This window comes from Sceloporus occidentalis, unplaced genomic scaffold, assembly GCF_023333645.1.
Source record: "Sceloporus occidentalis isolate IW3139 unplaced genomic scaffold, rSceOcc1.0.p SCAF_64, whole genome shotgun sequence".
NCBI lineage: Eukaryota > Metazoa > Chordata > Lepidosauria > Squamata > Phrynosomatidae > Sceloporus > Sceloporus occidentalis.
In genome coordinates this window covers 1,717,461-1,731,646 of record NW_028317044.1, presented here as the reverse complement: position 1 = coordinate 1,731,646, position 14,186 = coordinate 1,717,461, and the positions used below count along the sequence as shown (strand labels likewise).

The 14,186-nt window shown below is 45.3% G+C and overlaps 1 protein-coding gene across 5 annotated transcripts in view; it reads right to left on the bottom strand.

The window, feature by feature from the left end:
- Positions 1-806: 806 nt before the first annotated feature.
- Positions 807-14,186, bottom strand: part of LOC149287096 (collagen alpha-1(XXVI) chain-like) — an 81,396-nt gene continuing 68,016 nt past the window's right edge. For 2 of the 5 annotated variants that reach the window (XM_089493262.1, XM_089493263.1), the window contains exons 8-15: positions 12,280-12,372; positions 8,298-8,359; positions 7,432-7,485; positions 7,016-7,060; positions 6,067-6,111; positions 5,514-5,598; positions 4,941-5,094; positions 807-3,727 (exon numbers count right to left, since the gene is read on the bottom strand). In XM_089493262.1, coding sequence (XP_089349388.1) covers positions 3,709-3,727; positions 4,941-5,094; positions 5,514-5,598; positions 6,067-6,111; positions 7,016-7,060; positions 7,432-7,485; positions 8,298-8,359; positions 12,280-12,372 — 557 coding nt within the window. In that variant the 3' untranslated portion in view covers positions 807-3,708. Of the gene's footprint in view, positions 3,728-4,926; positions 5,095-5,513; positions 5,599-6,066; positions 6,112-7,015; positions 7,061-7,431; positions 7,486-8,297; positions 8,360-12,279; positions 12,373-14,186 lie in introns of all 5 variants that reach the window. The other 3 variants (XM_089493264.1, XM_089493266.1, XM_089493267.1) reach the window with 3 other exon arrangements.

Sequence of the window (14,186 nt, the reverse complement as noted above, 5' to 3'; positions counted from 1 at the left end):
ACTCTGGTTTGCAGAAGGAAAAAAACGACGACGACAACAACCACCCAAAAGTCGGAGTACAAAACATTCCATATACAGTAACAAACCCCATAACAAAGGACGGGGATGGGAGAGAGATACAATGAACAGTAACAGGTTGTGAACCTGAACAGTAACAATGCACAACCTGCGGGCGAAAGCAATATGGATTTCCTTTCCCCGTCGTAGCATCCGGATTGAAAATGACCTGCTTTTCCCTATCCAGGCCCCAAAGAGGAGTCCGCAGTGGCAAGTAGGACCCATGGCTAAAGGGCTTGGAGGCAGGCTACTTTGAGCAGGGAGTATGAGGATGTATATTTACACTTGGGCCTAGCACTGGTTTTCCAGCTGGAAATCTAGTCGCTGATCAGGATTCACTTTGTTTTACTTGGATTAATTAAGAAATCACACCTATTTCCCCCAAAAAGTATATACACTCATCCCTCCATATTTGCGGCTTTGATATTTGTGGATTTGGTTATTCTCAGATTTGATGAATATGTTCTCTCTAGGAATATCTAGGTCTTCCAGTGCAACTCTATGGTCAACTTTAAGTAAAAGTTGTACCGAAAGACCTAGAAATTCCTAGAGAGAATACTCTACTAGGCCTTTGTAGCTCCTCCAGCGCAGTTCTATGGTCAGTGTCTGTCAGACGTTGACCACAGAGTTGCGCTGGAGGACATAGAGATTCCTAGAGAGGACACTCTACTAGGCCTTTGTAGCTCCTCCAGCGCAGTTCTATGGTCAGTGTCTGTCAGACGTTGACCACAGAGTTGCCCTGGAGGACTTAGAGATTCCTAGAGAGACTACTCTACTAGGCCTTTGTAGCTCCTCCATTGCAGTCCTATGGTCAGTGTCTGTCGGACATTGGCCACAGAGTTGCGCTGGAGGACCTAGAGATTCCTAGAGGTGCCCTCTCAGGTAAAAACATGGTGATTTTGCTATTTGCTGTTTTCCCATATTCATGGGGTTCTTGAGCCCCTAACCCTAGCGAAGATGGAGGGACAAGTGTATTGCTATTGACTGGGATCCTCTATGGCAGTTACAAAAGCACAACCTAGGGCTACGCACTTGTGACCGTTAAGTATTCACAATCCCTATGAAGCCCCAAGTTCATCCCTTATTTTAGGGGCTACAAAGGGACCACGAAAGTCCCTCAATTCCTACTTACTGCTGTGATCGATGGGGGTCAGTTCTCCAGCCGATCAGAAAGCAGCCAGCCCCTACTCATCCAAGTGAAAATGTGAGAAGGAACTAGCAATAGCAATAGCATTTACATTTCTATAAAGCTTATCAGTGTACTCAACACTCTCTAAGCCAGCGGTTCTCAACCTGTGGGATGGGACCCCTTTGGGGGTCGAAAGACCCTATGACCACCAGAAAACACATATTTTATATTATTATATTAATAATAAAATCCGGTTGCGCCGGAGATTGCTCATGGCTGAGGGTGGAAAGGGCAGTTCGCTGCTTCCTAAGTGAAACGGGAAAGGTCCCCTTGGCTACTTCTTGGCAAGTGGGGATTTGGGGTGTTGGGATAGAACTCACTGCGTACAACTGTCATCACGGTGCTTATGCATACGTATCTCCCATCCAGGATTCAGGTCAGTGGTAGTTGAAACAGCAGTGGAAGTGATTGCCCAAGCGGATATAAGAGCAAGGAGTCTGCAAGGGGTGTTTGCAAATGGGTATAAATTAAATATATATATATATATATAATATTATATTTAACATTTATATATATTCATATGTCTATGCTGTCTGGACTAACTAATGCACCTTAACTCAAAACGTCTGCTCAAAATGTGCTTTGCAGACATGAACAGCACCTTTTGCATCCTTCGATGCAAACTGCCAGGTATTTTGGTCGCCCCGGAAAGAGGAAAAGCAGAGGGGGGGGGGGAACAATGCATGTCAGTTTGAAGTAAAGGGCATTGTACACTTTCGACAGCAAGCTGAGGATCGGGAACTCCAGGGACTTATTCTCTGTTACATGGTTGGGAAAGAGAGAGATGCATGAATTGCAAGGAGGAAGAGGTGGTAGAAAAGTCACTACCATTCCCTTGCTGGACATCGCTTCCCTGTCTCATCATATCACCTGATATGGCAAACCCAGGCAAGGGAATCCCAGTTGTAGCAAAAGGCTGGATAAAAAGTGGTATCAGTAAAAAAGGGATGAGTTGGAGAATGATTAGACACTGATGACAACTAGCTGCCTTTTCTTGCAAATCTCCCCATTCCCAGCAAATTATTCCTAGTTGCTTTCCTTCCAGCAATTCATAGAGTCTCCCCCTTGCAAGTCAACCTATAATCTCACCTCCTTTTTGGAATGGAAAAGCAGTAAAGTGTGTGTCTGTGTGTAGCTTTGTCCTTAGGCCATCAGAAACATCCTTCCAAATGTGTTGCGTTGGCCTTCTGAAATGAGTTGCATGCACCGGAATGACTCATGGGTGCGCACCCATGTTTTTTAAAGGGACATCTGCATACGAAAGCATGTTAATGATTTAGCTTCTTGACTCCTAGTAGATTAAACGGATGAATAATGGACTCAGGTGAAACCAGCTTGCGTATTTACAAAACCTCAAGACCGGTGTCTTTGGGAGACGGTGAAAGAAGTGTCAATTTTGATAGCGTTCCGTTTGCTAATAGTTTTGTGAGCAAGAGTGTGGAAATGCTAGCTTGAAACTGTCCTCCAGGCTTGTTTGTTTTCTAATGTCAGTTGGCATCTTGGGAGTGAGGGAGGCATAACTGTGTGAATCCAACATAACGCTATCATAACTTGCTTTTCTGTCAAACATACAATGACCAAAGTAGACCCCTGCCTCCAAAACCCACCTTTGAAACAACTGTAGAAACAATGCAGTTTGACACCACTTTAAGCGCTATAGCTGCATGCTGAGGAGTCCTAGGATTAGTAGGGTTGTTAAAATTATTCTTTATTGAGATAAAAATAAGAAGTTAGACAGAAAAGCATAAACTCAACACACCGATCATGAATTTCTCATTATCTCCTCGGTTTTTTTGAGCTATAAAATCAATTAAAAGGTCTTTTAGTCTTTAGCCTTCTCCGCCAAAGCAGCTCACCAAACTACATAGCCCAGGATTCTGTAGAATGGAGCCATAGTGGTTAAAGTGGTGTCAAACTGCATTGTTTCTACAATATAGATTGCATCCTCAGCCCTCCAACACCACTGAGTTAATGGAGGTCAAACCATTTCTGCACTTCGAACGCAGTTTTGCAGAGCAAACAGGAACCCAACAGTTGTATTTGGTGCTTTGCATGATCTGGTTGCGTGTCTTCTTATACCGTCCTTCAGAATATTCTAGAATATACAAATGTGTTTTTTAAATCTGGAGCATACACGTTGGGGGCAGGAGTTCCTTGGCAGACAAACCGAGGAGGGGTGGGAAAATCCTTTTGGAAGTGATCCCTTCACCAGTGGTTTTCAAGACACCGTCCGAAGACATTGGGTACCTGAACGGTGCTCAAAATCTCTCGGCTGTTGGATCTGGACCGCGGCTGCCCAAGACGGATGAAACAGAGACACAGATACAGGATGCATACTAAGCGTAAATAAGCATTGGAAAGATTGTGGAGAGTTCAAGGAAGGGATCCCCGTTCCGACATGCGCGCCATCCTCCTGACCTGCAGGGACCTCTGACAGGACTATGCAGTGTTTCTAAGTCTCTTCAGCCTTCACTGTTGGACCTAGGGACAAAAGGGACCAGTTAGAGCACTGCATCTTCAGCTATGCAAGTATATATATTTATGTGCGTGTGACAATTCTTGCCAATAAAGCCCCAGGAGAGGTTTGCCTTAGGGTTAGGGTGACCCGATGTCATAGCCGCAAGGGAGGACAAGGCACCACAAAATGTAGACCATTCAAGAACAACATGGGATATTACAAAATAAAAACTGAAAACATGAATATAAGAATAAATTCATCTCACTGTCGTTGTTGGGTGTCTTCAAGTCATTTCTGATTAATGGTGATCCTAATGCGGACGTATCACAGGGTTTTCTTGGTAAGATTTGTTCAGAGGGGGTTTGCCATTGCCATCCTCTGAGGCTGAGAGAGTATGACTTGCCCGAGGTTACCCAGTGGGTTTAATGGCCAAACTGGGATTCAAACCTAGTCCAACACTCAAACCACTACCCCAAGCTAAAAACACTAATATAAATGTAAAATTCCTGCTTCTTAGCTATGCTCAAAATGGAGGACATTCTAGAATTCCTCCTGGACAGAAGGTTGAAATGTAGTACATGTCCTGAAATGTGGGATACATTTAGTCATGCTCAAAATAGGGGTCGCCATAAGGCAGACGCGACTTGAGGGCGCACCACCACAACAACAAGGGAGGGAGGTGAACTTATCCAAAGGTTTTTAAAGAAGACAAGGAAGACTCTTCTTCCCAAAAGTCTTTCAAACACAGTAGCATCCTCAGAAGCTTTGAGAGAAGTGTTGGCTCCTTGGAGACAAAACAGGAATGATTCCTAAAATCTGGGTGACCCTAAAAATGTCCTTGGAGAGCTACATCCAGCCAAGAGGCCACTTTAAACCCTCCATTAAATCCTATCACTCTAAACCCATTGGATCTTGTTGGAGTTGAGAGGCTAGAGAGGGTCAAGTCTCTTTCCCCCAAAGCATCTCCTATCTGGGTGACCAGATGTCCTCGCCACAATGGAAGACAAGATAAAATGTAAGACATGGCCAAATAAAAGACAAAAACATTCACAGAAATACAAATTCATGCTTCTTAGCCATGCTCAAAATGGAAGGCGTTTTGGAATTCCTCCTGGACAGAAGGCTGAGATCTAGGAGATGGAGAAGGAGGACATCTGGTCACCTTGCCTCCTATGCAGCTCTACTCCTTGCTAAGGGCACAGAGGGACTATAGTGGCCTTACTGGGGATGTCCTACTTCCTTCCGTGGCTTTTCTCTTTGGTTTCGCTGTCATCCAGGAGTGAAGAGAAGATCTGGTTCAAGTGGTGGCGCTTGATTTTGATGTTCGCTCGAAGCGGGGCGCCCAGGAGAACGTCTTGTCCTGAGCCTGGTTCAACGGAAGACAAAGAATCTGAAAACAAAGGGAAACCAGGGACGGGTGTGTTGTTTTCAAGCGAGGAAGGGCAGGGGAGAGGAACGGGTGGGAAGGCCATGAAGACAGTTCCAGGAGACATCATGATGTCCAAGGTGGACAACCATCAGTAGAAAGAAGTTGGCAGCATGAGCTAGACTCATATCTACTACTATTATTACAGTGGGTCCCTTGGCCCTTAGACAGGATTCTTCAGTAGCCTTCCCTGGAGATCTTTGGTGTACCCAAATGTTAGTGACCTCCCATCCAAAAACAAACCAGAAGCATGGTTTTCAAATCCATTGAATGAATAAATGTGTGAATCTGAAATTGTTCAGCAATTCATTGAGGACTAGCCCCCAACTCACCCACCCAGCCATCTTGCAAATCTCTATATAGAGATTCTGCCCAGTACTCACCGTGAATGCCGATCATATGCTCTAGAATTAACACTCTCTCGGCCAAAATCTTCAGGGCTTCTCGAAGCTGCTGGACACCTTCTCCCTACAAAGAAAGGAAGGGATGAAAATAAGGCCTGAGCTCCATGAGCCAACAGCATGATGCAGCGGCGAACACAGAAAACGCAATTCTAGGTCGTGTCGATAGGAGTACAGTGTCTGGATCAAAGGAAGTAGTAGTGCCACTCTTTTCTGCTTTGGTCAGACTTCATATGGAACATGAGGAGATATTGGCAAGCTGAAATGTGTTCAGAGGAGAGCGACCGAGATGGGAAAAGATTTGCACATATGTACATAGTGAGATGTCTAAATGCAACACTGATGTAGGTGTCATATACACCTTGTACACACAGACAGGACAGGTTCACTTTCTGGTTGCCATAAGTCAGAAACAACTTGAAGGCACACAACAACCAAGGGACCAAGGTAAGGCAAACGCAACAGACGTAAGAGTCCTAGGTGTGTAAATGTGGAGAATAAAATAAATATAAAGAAGGAACCACAATATCCTTACATCTGTGCCTTTTTCTCCTTCTTCACCTTTCTTGCCCGGTTCACCCTATAAAGGAGAGGTACAAAATGGTGTCAAAAGCGTGCCCAGGTTGCCCTCCCGGCATAAGTCAAAATTTAGGATTCGCACCAAAAGAGACAAAACAAATTTCACCGATATACTACAGTTTGTTCCATCCTACACAAACACTGCACTATGGTTTCACTTTAACTCCCATGGTTGGATACTATGGAATCCTGGGATTTGCCATTTCAGTGAGGATGGGTGTCCAAAATTGGGGTTTGGGGCCAACCGTGGCCTGCAGCCTCCACTTTCCCAACCATTCACACTACACACTTATGGTGGTATTATAGTGGTATTATTCCACTTCAACTGCCATGGCAACAACCCATGGAATCCAGAGAGCTCTAGTGCCTCATCAAACTGCAGATCCCAGGATTTCCTTGGATGCAGTCATGTCAGCTGAAGTGGAATCATAGGCTGCGTCTATACTGCAGAATTTATCCAGGCTGATGCCGCTTCAACCCGCCTCGGTTCAATGCTATGAAATTCCTGGATCTGTAGTTTTGCAAGGAATTTAGCCTTCTCTGTGAGAGAGTTCTGGACCACAACAAAGTACAAACCCCAGGATTTCATAGCATGGAGCCATGGCAGTTAAAGCAGTGCAAAGTGCATAGGTTCAACCATACATCTGTATCTCAGATTCAACTATCCATGGCTTGAAATATATCTATTTCCAAAAAGCAAATCTTGATTTTGTCATTTTCTATAAGAGACACCATTTTACTACCCCATTTTATTCATTGGGATTTAAGCACCCACGGATCTTGGTATCCATATGGGGGTCCTGTAACCAAACCCCAGTGGATAACAAGGGCCCACTGTATAGTATATCCTTTCCCTCTAGGAAACCCACAAACGCACTCACAAAAACACAATATATATCACTTACAGGAAACCCCTTAAGACCTCTTTCACCAGCCGGACCCACTTGCCCCTGTCAGGAGTAAAGTAAGATGCATTAGGATGAGTTACCCATGAGGAATGGAACTTGAAGGAGGATTGTTGGGAATGGGGTCGTTTCCTAAAGGCGGCATCCGCACTGCAGAAATAACACAGTTTGACATCCCTTTAACTGCCATGGTTCCATGCTATCGAATTCTGGGCATTGTAGTTTGCTGTGGCACCGGAGCAAAGTAAGGAGGAGGGATGGACTGGCATGTTGGTACCTTGGGAGTCGATGTCGGCAGTAGCCAGTCCATCTCTGCAACCTCCAGATGCATGCGTTTAACATACGAAGGGGTTTAAACCATCCCTTTTTAGTGGATACTGAAAAGCCAAGACTTTTGAGTCTTAATGTTAACCTACCCTTTCTCCTCGGTCTCCTTTGGATCCTTTTGTGCCAGGAGAACCAGGTATGCCCTGGAAAGGAAGATTAGGATAAACATTTCAAAAAGTAACTCCCAATGAAAAGACAGTCAGCCCTCCTTATCCACGGATTTTGTTCTCCAGGGATTCAAGCATCCATGGCTTGACAATATATATTTTTAAAAGTATAAATATCCAATGGCAAACCTTGACTTTCCATTTTATATAAGGGATACCATTTTGTGAAGTCGAAGGCTTTCACGGCCGGCATCCATAGTTTTTTGTGGGGTTTTGGGGGCTATGTGGCCATGCTCTAGAAGAGTTTATTCCTGACGTTTTGCCAGCATCTGTGGCTTTGGCACCTTCAGAGAATGCTGGCATGGAAGAGAATTGGGTATATATATATACATATAGATACACACACACACACACACACACACACTGTGTGACCCTTAGTAGGGAGGAATGAACCCCTCCATGTTCCACAGCCTAGAAAACCCACAAAAAACAGTGGATACCATTTTGCTGTACCATTGTATTTAATGGGACTTGAGCATCTATGGATTTTGTTATCCATGGAGGGTCCTGGAATCAAACCCCAGCGGACAACAAGGATCTACTATAACAACAGCAACAATTTTCCTCATTACAAAAATGTCTCAGTTTAGAGAATCATAGAGTTGGAAGAGACCCTCAAAGGGCATCAACCCACCTCTGCCACGCAGAGGTCCATGCAACCCAGAACCAAGGGACTTGAGCTGTACATAGTGCAGAGAGGCTGAGGCAACGAATGCAGATGTGCCACAACCCTGTCGCTCTCTTTCACTGTGAAATCTTGGAAGGCAGATATGGATTGGTGTGCTTACCTGTAGGCCAGGTGCGCCTATAGGTCCTGGTGGCCCCTTGGGGCCTGAAGATCCAGGTGGACCTGATGGAGAATAAAAAAACATACAGCACCAAGTGAAAAAACATTGTTTTAAAAGGGACAAATGGGAAAGGAGTTGATGGAGAAGGGTTCAAGGAGCACTGTAGGAAACTAAAAGATGCTGGTCTTTCTGGACTGACCTTCTCGTTCCACTGATGCAGACTGCCCTTCGTTTGCCCAAATGTCTCTTCTCAATCTTGCCTATTTTAAACTGATTTTAATTTGTATTTTTAGTGTTTGCATTTTAGTTTTGAGGTAAGGGATAAGGGGATATGTAGTTTTTAGTTATGTATGTGTTATGTGTTAATTTATGTATTCTATTGTAACCCGCCTTGATCCTTCTGGAAAGGTGGGATATAAATAAATCTATTATTATTATTATTATTATTATTTCACCTGGAGCTAATGGAATGGACCTGTTTCTTTTCTCTCCCTCCTCCAGCTGAGCAGCCAAATTCGCCCCAGGGGTTGCAATCCCATACAGCAAGCCCAAATACCTCCATTTTCCTCTGCAGCCCCTCTCAAAATGGCGGCAGAAACTGACATCCCTCCTCCCACCCCCCAAGTTCTCCAAGGGCTTCAACCCTATTCAGCAAACTCAGCTGCCGGCTGATTAAAACATTTTGGCCTAACAAACAGCAAGGTTTCAACTCATTATTTTTGTTATTCCTTTTTGATTCAATCTCTGATCAGGGATCAGAAATAATAATAATAATAATAATAATAATAATAATAATAATAGGATTGATTTATATGCTGCCCAATCACTTTAAATAAGTTGCTATTTAAAGCCAAGAGAAGGTTTTGCAATGGAACGAAGCTTGGTTTGCAACCCTGGAAAGCTTTGCATCAAAAAGGAGCTCTGGTGGCAAGGTTTGGCATGAGACAGGAGCCCTGCTTTACAGGTTGCTCCTGGTTCCTTGGAAATAAACCAGTCTGCATACCTATTCATGTGACATCTCCATCAAGGAGTTGGCGCATAAGTGGAGCCTCACAGATTTACATGATGGTTATGCATTAATGAATTGCAACACTGTACAATGGGATGTGCAAACATAGAATCAGGGAGTTGGAAGAGACCACAAGCCCAACTGCAATGCACAATGTGCTTTTGCAGGCGCAATGCATAATGGCACCACAAGCGCAAGGGCACCTGTTCAACTCTCGTTCCATGGCCTTAGACTGGATACGGGCATTGGCCAAAAAAGTACTACCATTGTCCAAGGGAACTTACACGGCTATAAGTCATTCACAGGACACTAGCCTTTGGTTGTTTGCATCATTGACATGTGGAGATTTACAGTATGCTCCCCTGAGGTGCTATCTCCATCATCTAGAACACAAGTGGGAATTGTGTGGCCTCCAGAAGTTGTTGAACTTCAACTCCCAGCATCCCTAGCCAGCAGAGCCTATAAGGAGGAATTCTGGAAGGTGCAGTCCAACATCCATTATTGTCGTGTGCCTTCAAGTCGTTTCCGACTTATGGCGACCAGAAGATGAACCTATACTGAGGTTATTTTGGCCAGATTTGTTCAGAGGAGGTTTGCCAGGAGCATCCTCTGAGTTAAGGAGGTTTGCAATGGCTTAAGGTCACCCAGTGGGTTTCATGGCCAAGCTGAGACTTGAACCCTGGTCTCTAGGGTCATAGTCCAACCACTACGCCATGCTGGCTCTCCAGCTGTCGCATCAGGTGTGAGATGTGTGACGTATGCAACTTTTCCACCCCAATATAAAACATGCGCTCGATCCCTGAGCGATGAGTGCTGGCTCTATCCTAGTTCCACCCAATATCATTTGGCTTCACCTTTCCCAGGACTGCCCAGGAGCATTGCTGGAATAGGAACTTGGCAACTCTGGATTACAACTTCTTGGGGGATATTCAGACGTTGGTGTGTTTTTTAGTGCGACTATCCGCATAATCTTACTCACACACTCCTAAGGACTGGAGCGCAGCTTTGGCGCAGCTTCTGGCCTCTTAACATGCATGTGTCATTTAAACAGCATACCTCCAAAGTGACCCGAGGCAGCTTTATTTTGGCCTATCTATTCGGGCCCAATGATGATAATGATGATGGTGATGATGATCCACATTCTACCTGGATTATTTCCACCGTCTGAATAACCCCTAAGTATCTCCCCTCTTAACAAGCCTGTGTTGTTACAAAGAGCTGGCACTGGCATGCGCCGCGCTTTGGCAGAATGAGAGCACTCAGTTGAACAGATCCACTTGTTATTCTGCATTGTTAAGGAGTTGTCTCCTAATGGCTTTCTTCCACTTAGGGAGTCTGGGAGGGGGAGAGAGATAATTCCTTCCAGACGCCAACTATTAATTACATATGCCATGCTTTGGGGATCGGGGAGGGGACCGACGCGGGCTCCTTCCAAACTTAGCTTTTAATTGTTTCCGATAAATACTCCCCCCGCCCCGCGCTCTTTCCCCGAGCATCAGACGCCCACCGGGGCAACCAAACGGGCCTCAATAATTAATGCGACCCATGTATATCAAAGTCGGGGATGAAGTGAACTGAAGGCTAAATGGAGGAATGTAGTCAGAGGAGCAAAGAGGCTCTCCTGCTCCCGACAGGAGGTCATCGCTGAGTGCTGCAAACCGCAGAAGGCATTTAAAAAGGGGAAAGAGAAATCAACATTAAAAACGGGGAGTACATACGAGGCTAATGGAAGGGCTTTTTAATTAATAGATTTCAAGTCTCTGATCTCCTGGTGGGTCTAGAGCAAGGGAGGGCAGTTTTTGGCTACGCTGGGGCTGCAAGTGGCCCTCCAAGGATGCTTCCATAGGACCTGATCATCCTAGCGAAATCCCGCTGAGAAACGGGATTTGAAGCAGATTTAAGTTAGGGAGGGGAAATGCAAATACGGGATGTTTTATCAAACGACGTTCTTGCAAACGTAAAATAACGCGGAGGTAAAGCAAAGGCAAAAGGGACAAAAACTTAAGGGAGGGAGAATGGGGGAATGATTTTTTGCTAGCCCAAAAACGAAAGGTGGTGAGAGAGCAAGGAGGGCCTTCCCAGAAGATCTCAAAACGCTGGGCAAATTGGTATTGGAGAACATGTGTGTGTGTGTATTGTGTGCTTTCAAGTCGTTTCCAACTGATGGTGACCCAAAGGCAAACCTAGCATGGAGTTTTCAGGATTTGTTCCAAGGTGGTTTGCCATTGCCTTCCTTGGAGGCCAAGAAAGTGTGACTTGCCCAAGGTGGGTTTCATGGCTGAATGGGGAATCGAACCCGTATCTCCAGAGTGGAAGTCCAATGCTCAAGCCACTACGCCACGTATAACCTGGACCTGAGCCATAGAGGGCTTTATAGATCACAACATTATTACCTTTAAAGCTCCACATGATGTGGGTCCAAGCTACTTATGGGATCATATGTTCCCCTATAACCCGCCTCATATATTCAGATCCTCTACAAGACTAGTAAATGCCAGAGGACCTTTTCATCAGCCACCCCCAGACTGTGGAAAGACCTGCCAGAAAAGATTCAACAGCGGAATACATTGTCCACATTTAAACAGCATTAAAGACCATTCTCTTCCGGCAGGCCTATCCAAATGACTTTTTAACTATTAAACTGGGATATTTTTAACCTTGTGTTTGGATTAACGTGTCCTACACTTATGCCTATGGTTTTTTAATCTCTGTTATTCCCTGCCTTGAGCCTTGGGGAGAGGTAGGTAAGAAATAATAATGATAATGATAATAACAGCGCTTTGAAATTGTGCCCAGAAATGGACTGGCAGCCAGTAGAGCTGTTGCAACAAGGGAGTTGTGTCTTAACAACTTGGCCACCGGTTTTTTGGACTAGCTGAAGTATCCAAACACTTTTCATGTAGAGTTCAATGAGGTGGTCCAAATGGGTGGTTGCTCCTTCCCATCCTCGAATCCATCAACCCATCCTCTTACCTGGCAGTCCAATGGGTCCAGGTGCCCCACGAGGGCCTGGCAAACCAGCCAGGATGGTATCAATGACTGTGGATGCCAGTTGAGGCTCACCATCTGTATCCAAGAAGAGGGAATAAAGAAGAAGGAACTCAATGGAGCTGAAAAGCTCAGAAATCAGCTGTGAACTCACTGGGCATTAAGATTACCCAATATGGATGGGGCATCCCAACCCAAGCATGACTTAAATAAAGGTGACGCAAACTAAAAATGCAACAATTAAGGGTAGTTTGACACCACCAACCCAGGTCAGTTGGTGTTTCGTTGCCCTAAAAAGCTCCAGGAATTGCATTAAGTGAAATGATCATCTTGAGGCGCATCTACGTTGTAGAAATAGTGTAGTTCAGCCCCATTTTAATAACTGTAAAACTACAAACCCCAGGGTTTCATAGGACGGAGCTACAAAAGTGGTGCCAAGCTCCAGTCTTTCTATGATGTAGATGCACCCTGAGCGAGAGGGGATGCATCCACACTGCAGAGATAATCCAGTTTGACACTGCTTTAACCGCTGTGGCTCAATGCTATGCGATTCTAATTGTAGTTTTGTGAAACATTGAGCCTTCTCAGTCGGAGAGCGATGGTGCCTCAACAAACTCCAATTCCCCAAATTCCCTAGCACTGAGCCATGGCACTTGAAGTAGCGTCAAACTGGATTATTTCTGCAGTGTGGACGCAGCCAGAGAAAGAGGCTTAAGGAATACGCCTCCATCCAAGCTTAAAGTTCTGGAGCTTGAATCTACCTGTGGCTCATGGCTTTAACACCGTCCCTTGGGCCAGAACCTGGCCATTTTCGGCAGCAGCTCCCAGAGTCCCCAAGCCACACAGGGTGGATTCTGGTCATTGCAACTCAAGCGGGAACTTTTCCACTGTGCAATCTGGGGTAGTTTCTAAAAGGAGGTCATGCAGGAGATGGAAACTGCAGCTGAGCACAGCCAAAAATAAAGGTCAGCCCTGGTCTTCTGGGCTCAATGGCCCTTTAGCTGAGACTCTGCTGCCCCCTGCTGAAAAAAGCTTGGAATTACACCTCATCATAATTTATGTACATCTCACTTCTTTTTTGGGGGGATGTGCTTCATGAAGCAGAAAGATGCTTTGCAGCATTAATGCTAATTTGGTCCCATGGAATCTGCTTCTCCTCTCAGCCCTGAGCAAAACAAGTTGCCATGGAAGATAACAAGTGAAATGGCTGAGATCTAGTGCTCCCAACAAAAAGGCCACAAATGAACACCTCTTCGGATCCCACATGAAGTCCGTCGGCTCCAGCATCGTGTTATCTCACAGCGGTCCAGCCTCAAGAATCCTCCGAACTTGGAAATGTGACTTTTTTTTTTGGACTACAACTCCCAAATCCCCCGGCCAGTGCGGCCATTAAATCATGGCGACTGGGCTGGGATTCGGAGTGTGCAGGGACGTAGCCAAGGGGGGGTTCTTGGGGTCCGGACCCCCCTTCCATTAGAAAAATGAATTGTGTGTGCTGCTGCGCCGCTGCACACAAGCCCCATTATAATGGTGGCACTTAGTCTGGACCCCCCTTCCTAAAATCCTAGCTACGTCCCTGGAGTGTGGAGGCAAAACAGGGGTGTTGTCCCCATTGTAAGAATTCTGGCTCTCCAAGTGTAATTTGATTTCTGTCCCCAAACGTCTGGTATTTGAAGTTGGACGCTTTTGTGGCCGGCAACCATAGATTACTGTGAGTTTTTCGGGTTTATGTGGCTATGTTCTAGTAGAGTTTATTCCTGACGTTTCGCCAGCATCTGTGGCTGGCATCTTCAGAGAATGCTGGCATGGAAGAGAGTGGGGTACATTCTCTGGAGATGCCAGCCACAGATGCTGGCGAAACATCAGGAATAAACTCTTCCAGAACATGGCCA